Source organism: Pygoscelis adeliae, unplaced genomic scaffold (genome assembly GCF_000699105.1).
Source record: "Pygoscelis adeliae isolate BGI_AS28 unplaced genomic scaffold, ASM69910v1 Scaffold93, whole genome shotgun sequence".
Classification (NCBI taxonomy): Eukaryota; Metazoa; Chordata; class Aves; order Sphenisciformes; family Spheniscidae; genus Pygoscelis; species Pygoscelis adeliae.
Window position 1 is genome coordinate 1,600,284 of NW_008824469.1, and position 10,309 is coordinate 1,610,592.

General features: G+C 55.1%; 2 protein-coding genes across 5 annotated transcripts in view; one reads left to right on the top strand and one right to left on the bottom strand.

Moving 5' to 3' along the window:
* Positions 1–2,708: 2,708 nt before the first annotated feature.
* Positions 2,709–9,172, top strand: CCDC63 (coiled-coil domain containing 63). The gene is made up of 11 exons (XM_009321237.1): positions 2,709–2,729; positions 3,338–3,501; positions 3,654–3,843; positions 4,985–5,104; positions 5,590–5,771; positions 6,310–6,491; positions 6,969–7,189; positions 7,667–7,741; positions 8,089–8,281; positions 8,668–8,865; positions 9,057–9,172. The coding sequence occupies exons 1-11, from the start codon at positions 2,709–2,711 to the stop codon at positions 9,170–9,172; spliced, it is 1,662 nt and encodes a 553-aa protein (XP_009319512.1).
* An 825-nt stretch (positions 9,173–9,997) lies between these two features.
* MYL2 (myosin, light chain 2, regulatory, cardiac, slow) overlaps positions 9,998–10,309 on the bottom strand; it is a 3,502-nt gene continuing 3,190 nt past the window's right edge. For 2 of the 4 annotated variants that reach the window (XM_009321206.1, XM_009321204.1), the window contains exons 5-6: positions 10,225–10,274; positions 9,998–10,096 (exon numbers count right to left, since the gene is read on the bottom strand). In XM_009321206.1, the coding sequence (XP_009319481.1) occupies positions 9,998–10,096; positions 10,225–10,274 (149 nt within the window). Of the gene's footprint in view, positions 10,097–10,224; positions 10,292–10,309 lie in introns of all 4 variants that reach the window. The other 2 variants (XM_009321205.1, XM_009321207.1) reach the window with 2 other exon arrangements.

Here is a 10,309-nt window from a genome sequence, read left to right on the forward strand (position 1 = left end):
GACAATCTCATCGTGCTCCCATTACCTGCTCAGCTACAGCTTAAAGGTCCATCCAGACAATGAAGTCACCCTCACTCAGAGCAAGTCTGACAGTCGAGCATTGTTTGGGTGAAAACAGTCCCCTTCAGTAAAATAAATGCTTCTGCAATGAGTGTGACAGACACAGACTCTACCAAATCAGATCCCTCCTCAATAGTTTAATTTACTGACTTGCTCGTTGTTGAACAATTGAGAATTGGTCCATGGAGAAGGAACACAAAAAGGGCAGACAATGTAGGCTGTATTTTGAGGCTGGACTAGTCCAAGCCAAGGGAAACCAGGCTTTTGAGCCACCCAGTGGCATTGTTTCTGGAAAAATAAGGTCCACCCCTGCAGCTCTATCTTTATCCTGAACTGGAGGTTTGGCCCTATTTCTGCTGAGGGTGAAGAGAAGCAAACTGGAGAGAAGGGTTCTGCAATATGACACAGCCAGGGCCACTGAGACAGACCGACAACCTCATCCCTGGAGAGGTTGTCGTTATTATCCCACAGAGCTGTCGATCACGCAGGAACAGCATGAAAAGCTCCGGGAGCTTCCCCCAGCCCCGGCGGAACCCTCAGGCTCTGGTGCCTTCCCAGCTCTGCCCTTGGTTGCGATTTTTCTTATCTAACACCACATTCTGCTTTCTGCCATGAAAATCGTTTCCAATTAAATGCATCCTCAGAGCCTATCTGGCTGTGAATTAGCCTGGAACTTGATGGCTGGCTTGTTAGCTCATCAAAGTCTCCAGGATAACGGGGAGGTGCAGCCTCAAGAGCGATGCGCTGGTTGGGGATTTTGCTTATTTCCTTGAACTCGCCGCAGCTCTGCAAACTGGGACGCGGATGCCCTTTGCTCACCTTCAGCGCTTCTCTATTCCCCTTCATCCCAGAGCTGAGTAAGCAACACCAGGGCTACAAAACACAGCCCTGCTGCAGCCTCCAGCGCCGTCTCGTGCTTCTGCCCTCCAGGGATCTCAGGGTTTGCTGAGTCCCTGGGAAGGAGCCGACCACGTGTTCCAGCTTATGGGGGAGGGATTATCATGGCTCTTGTGACTCAGTCCATGGCTCCCGTGTGCTTCCCTGCATGGAAAGGAGAGAAGCAGGCGTGAATCCTCAGTTTGTCCCCTATATTGGCTGCCTAAACAGTCTCTGTCCCCAGGGACCTTCCCCAGGTTGGCAGTGCCAACCATTGCTGCTCTCCCGATGGCGGGCACCTCGAGGGTGTCTGGATGCCGAGGGCAATGTCAGTGATGTGGTGATTGCTGCCTCTCCGTGAGCAAAACAGATAGCAACCAGGTAGGAAGCCCAGGGAGCTGGCTGTGGGGCTGGCAAGGAAGGGGGGGGAACGGCAGCTTTGTGGCCCAGAAGCGCTGCTGAGGACGGCAAAGCCCTGGGTGCTGCTTTCTGGTCAGAGCGAAAGGCTTCAAAGTCGCTTGAATCGTTATGGGACGATTCAAACACTGGAAAGGGAAGCAAGAACCGGTAAAACGAGGGTTTCTGCTTGCTGTGGGCATGCAGCCAGGGAGACATCAGAGCACATGCTTCAGGGCTGGCTTTGAGGCATGGAAATCCCTTTGGTCCATGTAGTGCGGGCTCCCAGCCCTCCCCAAGGGGCAGGTGGGGGTGCTCCAGCCACCCCCTTGCTCCGTCCTCCTTGGTGACGGTCCCCATGGAGACCCCGTCCACACTCCGGTGTGATGACGCTGTCCTGGCAACCAGGCCAGTGCCTGTTCCACAGAGCCTGGGCCAGTGCAGGGCGCAGGACGGGGCCAGGACCGGCTCCCTGCCAAGTTCTCGTCTCTCCTGCACTTCCCACTGGAAATAGGGGCTGTTTCTCGGCAATACCCGACTGCCGCCGTGGTCCCATCCCCTGGCTGGAAAGGAACCACAGCACCCTGCGGCGGGGTGAGCAGCATCGGGGGGGGACAGGGGAGCCTGCACAGCTGCAGTGGGGCTGGGGGGGACCAGCTTTGGGGGTGAGGGCTGTGGGGTCACCCCCAGTGCCGTCCCTGGCTGCACCGGGATGGGGGTTGAATCCAGGCAGTATCCCCCACTCGTGCTCCCCGGGGGCTCTGCCTGCCAGCATGGGGGGGCCTGGCCTCACCGGGATTTCTATGGAAACCCAGGTACTGAACAGGGTGGAATAGCTCAAACCATCTGTTCTTCCCCTACTTATAAACTCGATAAGAGTGTGTTTCGCGATGACATCACTACAAATGCTCTCCTTTTATTTATCACGCAGCCATCTGTGATGGTTTCCTCATGTGCCAAACACGCGAGCGGGTGCTGAGGGACGGGCAGGGGGACACAACCACCCCCTTATCTGGGTTTCATTTCTCTCTTTGGAAAGCAGGCCTGGCCCTGCAGAGGCTTCCTTGTCCCCTTCCTGAGGCGTCTGCAGAGCAACTGGCGGAGTTAGCGGGAAGAAATGAGGGGCTCAAAGGTAAAAACTGAAGCACAATCCAAAGCTGAACTTCTCCACAGGTGCTATGGAGGACCTGCTGTGGGCATCTCACCTGCAGAAATAAATGCCGCAGTGCGGTGAGCCGGACAGGCGGTGGGGAGCCAGGCTTTCTTTTGCCAGCAACGTGTTGGGTTGTGGTGGGGCTGATTATGCCTGCCCTCCTGTGCCAGGGATGAGGTGGTGGCCTGAGATTTGGGTGTTGGGGAGGGCAGGATTGGGGAATATGGTTCAGCTGAGGACACAGGTAGTGGTGGATCTAACTGCCACAGCTTCAGTGCTTACCTGTTAGACAGTTTCTCAGCTAGAAGTCACCTTCCCACAGCTGGGGATGTGAGCACTCCTGCTCTGCTCCTGGGCAACGTCAGCTGGGTTCATTCATGTCCCCAGCACCGGTGGGTTTGGTTCTGACTCACGTGGTCTTCGCAGTCATGCTGGGTGATAAAAGTGACAACCTGCTGTCACCTGCCCTCCCTGCTGCTGGAGGTCTGCACCCTGTCCTGGAATCAAGGTGCCGGCTGTGGCTCAGCCGCCATGGTCAACAGGCACTGATTTTGGTTGCTGTTAACACCTCCTTGCCCTGGGGAGTGGTAGTAGCATTAGGGTGGGTTACCCAAGAGCAAAGCACCCGGTGGACTTTGCTCTGAAGTAGATCAGAAGTGCTCATGGAGTTTGTTTGTGTGGCTCAGTGTTTTGGCTGGTAATGAATATCTTAGGTGGCAGCAAAGAGCTGAAGGTGGTGACAAACAGCTGGAGGTGGTGATGCGATTAACCCGCTCCCCTGTGTCCAGCTCCACTGTGTACCACTGCTGGTCGTGTTTGCTCAAGTGACAAAACTCTCCCTCTCTGTGGCAGCGGGGAGGGCCCTCTTCGAGGCAGAAGCTTTCAGAATTCCCTGTGAAGGAGAAAGAAAATCTGGCTGAAACCGAGATCAGGAGACTGCAGAAACAGTTTCGGATAGCAGCGGAGAAGAAGAAATCTTATGGTGTCAACGTGAGGCAGCAAATGCAAGCTCAGGAGTGAGTGCAGCTTTGCTCGGCTGCATTGAGCTTGGAAAGTTCCTCCATGCTGAGATCTGGGGACCCTGGTGCTGAGATGGGGAGGGATAAGGACCTGCTCTGGCATTGCAGGTGGGATGTGCTAAATGTCATTTGTCATTCTGTTTTTACAGAAAAGAAATAGCGTCGCTGACTCAAGAACACAAAGAGGTGTTGTTAACGCTGAGCCAGATCACGTCCCGGAGAAATGCGATGCTAGATGACAGAAATTGTATGGAGCTCCAATGCCTTTTGCAGACCAAATATCAGTATGATTCTCTGATTAGAGACAGAAAAGCCCTGTTAGCTGACCTGGACCACCAGGTAAGAGCCTCTGGACCATTCCCTGGCTGAGCATGGTAGAGCAGAGCAGAGTCACTGTGACAGCCCTATGGCTGTCAGTGAGCCCTATGGCTGAAACTCCTCAGTGTAAAATGCATTTAATTCAGGCCTTGGAATATCATGCTGCCTCCTGGCAAAAGACACATGACAATGACAAATGGATAGAGCCAGGCTCCCATTCAAATCAGCAACACTGGCTAGAAAAGTAAGGTCTGACTCTCAACCTTGTTGTCCCACCGGTCTCTGCAGCTCCTCTTTGATGGCACATCTGCCTGGGGTCATGCAACATCCCTCTGCTTTTCCCTTGACTATTTTTTTTCTCCTGAAGAAGAGGCAAAAATGGAACATTTAGTTGTGCTGCCTGAGACATGGCAAGTAGAGGAACAGCAACATCTGAGGGATGTCCCATCACTTCTCCTGAGGACAGCCTGGTTGGATTTGGCCAACGGTGGGGTGGGGGGCCAAGGGAAACCCACTGCTACAGAAGTGATGGGTCCCTGCAGCTTTCAGCTCTGAACAAGCCGCCCATGATAGAAGTCAGGGAACACGCTCAGGTAATTTACAGTTGCTAGAGGTGCTGCAGAGCTTTCCACAACACGGTTAGCTTTCAATCAGGGATCTCTTGGCTGAGTCATACCTCTCCCACCTGCCCCCCACTTCGTTGTTCTCCGACTACTTCATTCTTCTCGTGGATTTATTTTCTCTGGCAGCTCCCCACTTCTGGCAAAAGTTTTCCTCCACTCATTCCCAGGGAGGACTGCACAGATCCCTGTCTGGCCAGCACAATACCACTACCAAAAACCCATCCTCATTGCCTCTTCCACTCTACACAAAGTGCTGCTGTGCCTTGTTCAACACCTGCTGAATTTCCCTCCAGAGGCAGCTGCATTTCCTTCGTGACATGAAATTAAACCCATTCCTAGTTACAGTTTATGTTTCTGCGTGTGCAGGATGGGATCCTTTGGGATTAAAGCTGCTTCTATAACTGTGAGCTCATTAATGACATGGTTGCTGTAGTTCGGGTCAACAGAGGGTATTTTCTTTGGCTAAGAGTCCTGACAAAAGTCCAGAATGTAGGGGTGGAGAGTATACTTCCTTTTTTTTTTTTTTTTTTTTTGTGCAGATACTAGACCTGGAAAAAAAGATTGTGAAGCAAAACCAGACAGCAGTGAAGGTGAAGCAAGCGAACAGTAGCAAACGGCTGCAAAAGCAGATTGAGACACTGGAGATGCGTCTAAACAATGTAAGCAAACATTTTGCAGACCTTTGGAGACCATGTGCGGGGCCACACTGGGGCCTGTGCACAAAACGCTTTTTGGTCGGGACAAAGGGTAATGGTGCAAATGCATTTGGTCGACACAAGCTGCATAAAGGACCTGGCTTGTTCCCCTGGCCTGATTGCTCCCAGAATATCTCAAAGGCTCCTTCAAGCTTGGTGACCCAAATGCAGCACTTGTGCCATGCCAAGAAGCCTGAAGGTCTGCACCTGTTTAGTGATAAAACCGAGTTGCCTGAAGCCACCTTGCCTTGGACAATGCCAGCTCCAGGTCTCTGCCGTGATCAGCCTGGCCTACTGTTGCCTCCCTTGTCTTGGGGAGGAGGATAGTGCAGGGCAAACTTAAAATCTCTTGGGCTGTGTTTGTCCCAGCCCTGGTCAAGGTCTTTCAGCAGAGACCTGAGCCCCCAGGTTCCACACCACCTTAAAACCTTTTGCTTCCCTCTCCCCAGGTTACTGTCCATTTCAATACCATCCTGACCAGAAATAACAAGCTCCGAGAAGAGATTGAAAACTTGCGAATCCAGAAAGCCGTTTTGGACAACTTCTACTCAAAGCTCCATAAGAAGCTGGATCAGCAGAGGAGAAGGATGAACACTGCCATTGAGCAATCTGCACAAGCCTACGAGCAGCGGTACATGGCCTTGCGAACCCTCTGTGCCAAACTCGGCACCAACGGGCAATGCTAGTGATGAGGATTGATGTAAAGAGAAACCAATTGCAACTTCAGAGAGAGGATTCACCGCTCCAATCTGGAGCTGGGTGCTAAGGGTTAGGTGCCTGGTCAGTGCAGGGAGACTGGTACCTCCAGGGTGATTTACTCCACCCATCCCAGACATTTCTTGGGATGGGGTGAACTGCCCCATGGAGCAGTCTCTTTCTTTCCTCTGAGTCCCACCTGAGCATGCACAGGGGGATGCAGCAGACCTGGAGCAGAGGCCAGCTAGCTCCGGTCAAAGTGAGCCTGGCTGCCACAGTTGGGTGCTGTGTCCGAGTACAAAAGCCCACCAAGAGCTATGTTAGCTTGCTGCTGGCCTTGGGCTAACACAGCTGGGCAACATGCACAGCATCATGGGGGCTTTGCTAGGTCAGGCACAGAGATGCATGGGAATGGCCAGGAATACAAATCCTTATACCTACGTATGGTGTAACCTGCTGCTCTCTGTGTGCAGGATGGAGGCTCTGGCAAGGATTTCAGCCATGAACGAAAGGCACAGCAAAGACACTGTCCAGTACAATGTTGAGCTGCAGGAACAGGAGCGTGTCCTTGACCAGGAGACCAAACTGAAAACCTTCACGCTCGCCAAATTTACAGATCGCTCTGAGTTGGAGGAACAGGCCAAAAAAAAAAAAGGTATCAGATGAGAGAAACCATGTGCAACTAGGACTGCAAACCAGGAGTTTGCAGAGTCGGCAAGGGGTCTGCTTATAGCATTGCACCCCAAAGGCAGGACCTCTCCCCTGCCTGCAGGCTCCTTCACCCACCCTTTGCCTTACAGAAGAAAAGGATGAACAGTGATAACCAAGTGAGGCCACCCAAAACCATGTGTCTTGGGGTGCCCTTGGGGGAGAGGGATGGATGGGGAGGAAGGGAGCTGCCTCCTTGTGCAACCATGGCTCCTTTTATCATGCCGGGGAGGGATCCCACTGTGTTTGCCCCATTGCTATGCAGACTGTGAGCTCCTTGCTTAATTTCTGAGTGAAATAAAGACACCTTCTGCCCCCCCTGCCCCGAGCACCCCACCAAACCCCACAGCACCCATGGGGGAAGGCTCTGCAAAGGGCGGCCCGTGGGGACACGCACAGCCCAGGCTCTCTGTCTCTCCCTCAGCCTTGAAGGCAGCCCAGCGGGCCAAGCGGAGCCAAGGGGAGAGCTTCGAGAGCCGGGAGGTGGCTTACAGGTACCTGCTGGAGCTGGCGGAGGATGGGGACATCAACCAGCTGGTGAACAGCTTCATCGAAAAGGAGGAGAAGAACTTTGCCTGCTTCTGCTACGCCACCGAGCTGAACAATGAGATGGAGAAGATGCAGCGGAGGATCAAGGACCTCCAGGTCTGTTCCAGGCTCTTCATGTCTCCCCTTTCTCAGCTGGTGCTTTTGGGCTGGGGTGGGCTTTTCCCTCTCCCATGTGTCCAGCATCACTGCCCACACCAGAGCCCAGCTCACAGCCTGCCGCACGGGTGGGATTAGCGGAATGCTAAGGGGTAGCCAAAAATATAACTCCAATAGACAGAATGCTGCGTTCTCAGAGCTAAAAGTGTCTCAATGCTGCCACCGTGTACCCAGCAAAAATATTGCAGTATCCAGGAGGGCTAACAGCTGCCTTGGCCATGTGTGGAGCTGGCTATAGTGAAAAGTGCTGCCTGTTGTGGGGTCATTGCCTGCCCTCCTGGCCTGGGGACAGTGGTCCCCAGAGGGGTCAAGTGGGGTGTCCCCGCTCCCAGGGTGGAGGGATGGTCCCCAGCCTCCGTTAGGCACCTCTGGTGGACATTTAGCCGGTACCCCCACCATGTGCTTGTGTTTACACAGAATGAAATTACGGCCCTCATGACGGACCAGGAATACGCAGAGAGCAGCAGCCTTCATGTCCTGCAGGAGCTGGAGGTATGGCAGCCCGGATTTCCCTCTGCAAGGGCAGCAGACCCCTGACCGTCCTGGCACGTGTCCTAGGCGGTCTGGTCCTGTCAGTGCTGCTCTGGCCAATGGCTGGAGAGGCGCCGGCAGAAAAGGGCCCTGCATCGGCTTTGGCAGCTCTGTCTCCCAGTGCCTGGGGCCTCGTCTGCGGCATAGGGAGCTTGGGATCCCCTTCATAGAGCCTTTACCCTGCAGGGATGGGAGCATCCCACAGCCTCTCCTGGGATGTCTCTAGGGTGCAGACTGGAACTGGCCAGCACTGGGGTGGGGGGAGAGCAGGGGACTGGTGTGACACCTAGCAAAACCTTTGCTGATAGGAAAAACTAACAGAAACCACTGAGGAAGCCAACCGGTACGAAGACAGATGCAAAGAGAGCAGCAAAGTCCTGGGCCAGCTCAAATCTGGCATGGAGGCCCTGTTCAAAGAAATCAGCTGTGACGCTGTGAAGATAATGAAGCAGCTTGGAGAAAAAGGGCAGATCACGGATCTGAACCTGATGCAGTGTTTAGGTAGGTCAGGGCTGCCCGTCTTTCCCCGCCACATGGCCCGGACCTTGTATGTCTACCGCCTGCTTGCACTGTGTTTTAATTGAGCTGCTTTTTTTTCCCCTGCCCCATCATGCATGGGTGTCCCTAATGTGAATTTGGGGCGCCAAATTCCCAGCAAACTCAGGAGCTAACCTGGCTGCATAAATATCCTAGTGGACCCCCAAGCCCTCATCCTGGCTCGGGTTGCCTTGGATCCAGTCTTGGGCCCCTGCCCCTGGGGAGATAGGCTGCCCGACGTCACTGTCTTGAGGAAATCAATGGATCCCTTGCTCAGCAAACAGCCGGGGGTGGATTTGGGCAGGGGCCCGGTGGAGGGGCCCTGCGGGACGGTGCTCCCTCCCACCCAGGTCTCGTGGAGAAGAAGACCAACGAGCTCCTGCTGATGGAGTCCATCCTGCGCTACACATTGGATGATGGCTCGCATCCAGCCCAGCCCTTCACCAACCCGCTGCTGGGTGGCACCGGGCTCCTCCGGGTGATGGATCGGGCACAGCTCTGCCCGCCGCCCCCTGCCCCGGACGGCACCACCAACGCCATTGACGCCTGTGAGTGTGTGAGGTGGGAGGGAGGGACTATGGCCACGCAGCCAGCCAATCCACAATTCCCCCATGGCCGCCTGGCCAATCCCCCGCTGTCACCTGTCCTCCCCAGCCAATCCTAACCAGCCTGTCCAGCCCCACCGGGTATATAAGGCCTGTGATGGCATGCATGACAGGGCGGCCATTTTCTTGGGCAGTGGAGGTGCCACTGGACCACGGCCAGCTGTGCCAGCTGATTCTCCAGAGCCGGGAGAAGGAGCGGGGCAACACCTCCGGCACGGGCAAGAAGGGGAGGAATGGTGTCAAGGTGTGAGAGCCTGGCAGGAACAAGTTAAATAAACAGTTTCACTCTTGAGTTCCCCCTCTGCTTTTTCGCCCTGGTTGTCATTCCAGCTCCTTTCCCCTCTGGAAGGAGCCCAACGCATTCTGCAGGCTTCAAAAGCTCACCGGGTGATATTTCGGCATGGCTTTGCCCACTGCTGACAGCAGCCGCGGCCGGGGGCGGGAACAGCTGCTCTCTGGTGGGGTGCCGTCCCCGCTGCACAACCCAACGCGCTTCCCGCAGCCAGGCATCGTGTGGCTGCTAGGGAGGAGATGGGGACCACGGTCCCAGTCCTGCACCATGCCTGCCCAAGAGGCACAGGGAGGGCATGGGGAGGTGTAGGGGGGATGAGTGTGCTTGCTGGGTGTTCCCTGCTAAGCTGGAAGAAGCAGGCAGCTCTTTGCTGCCTAAAGTAAAGCCGAGCTCAGTGCTGGTCCTGGGCTGGTGGGACTAGATGGCTGCTAGCCACAGCCCAATGCGAAATGGGCTGTTTGGGGCTGGGAGCTGGGCCAGGCTGGGAAATGGTGGGGCAGAGGGACTCGAGGGCACACCACGGTGATGTGCAGTGGGGCCGGGAGTCTGGGGGCAGCAGGGTTTGAGATGGGGCCAGGGGCTCCCGCTGGGCACAGATGTACCACGCAGACACACCACGCAATCCCAAGCACCACTCATGCCAGCGGCTGGATTTCCTCTTGCCAAAAGGCAGTTTAATGTGGATGCCATTCACATGTTCCCCAGGGGGAGAGGCAAAGGGACTCCCCTGTGTGACCTAGAGAGAGGCGATCTGGCGGTGCCAGCCCCAGTGCCGAGTGTGGGCTAGTCCTTCTCTTCGCCATGCGTAATGACATGGACAAGGTTTTTGTAATCCAGGTTGCCCGACATGTCTGGAGGGAAGGCTGCGAACATCTGATCAATCTGCTGGGAAAAAGCCAGGGTGAAAAGGCTGCACAGAAGGGGTTTGTGGCTGGGGCTGGGAGGACGTCTGGGGGTCTGTCGGGATGGAGGGCAAGGGAGGCTGGCAGAGGGTGGGAAGGAGCTCATACCTCTTCCTGGGAAAACCTCTCACCCTGCGTCATCAGCATTTCTTTGATGCTGCGAACAAGAGAGCGCAGTGAGCACCAGGGGTGT

Coding starts and splice junctions, on each gene's coding strand:
- CCDC63 (XM_009321237.1), top strand. CDS start 2,709: ATGGTTCAGCTGAGGACACAG. Junction 2,730..3,337: donor TGGTTCAGCTGAGGACACAG/GTAGTGGTGGAT, acceptor TCTCTGTGGCAG/CGGGGAGGGCCCTCTTCGAG. Junction 6,492..6,968: donor ACAGGCCAAAAAAAAAAAAG/GTATCAGATGAG, acceptor TCTCTCCCTCAG/CCTTGAAGGCAGCCCAGCGG.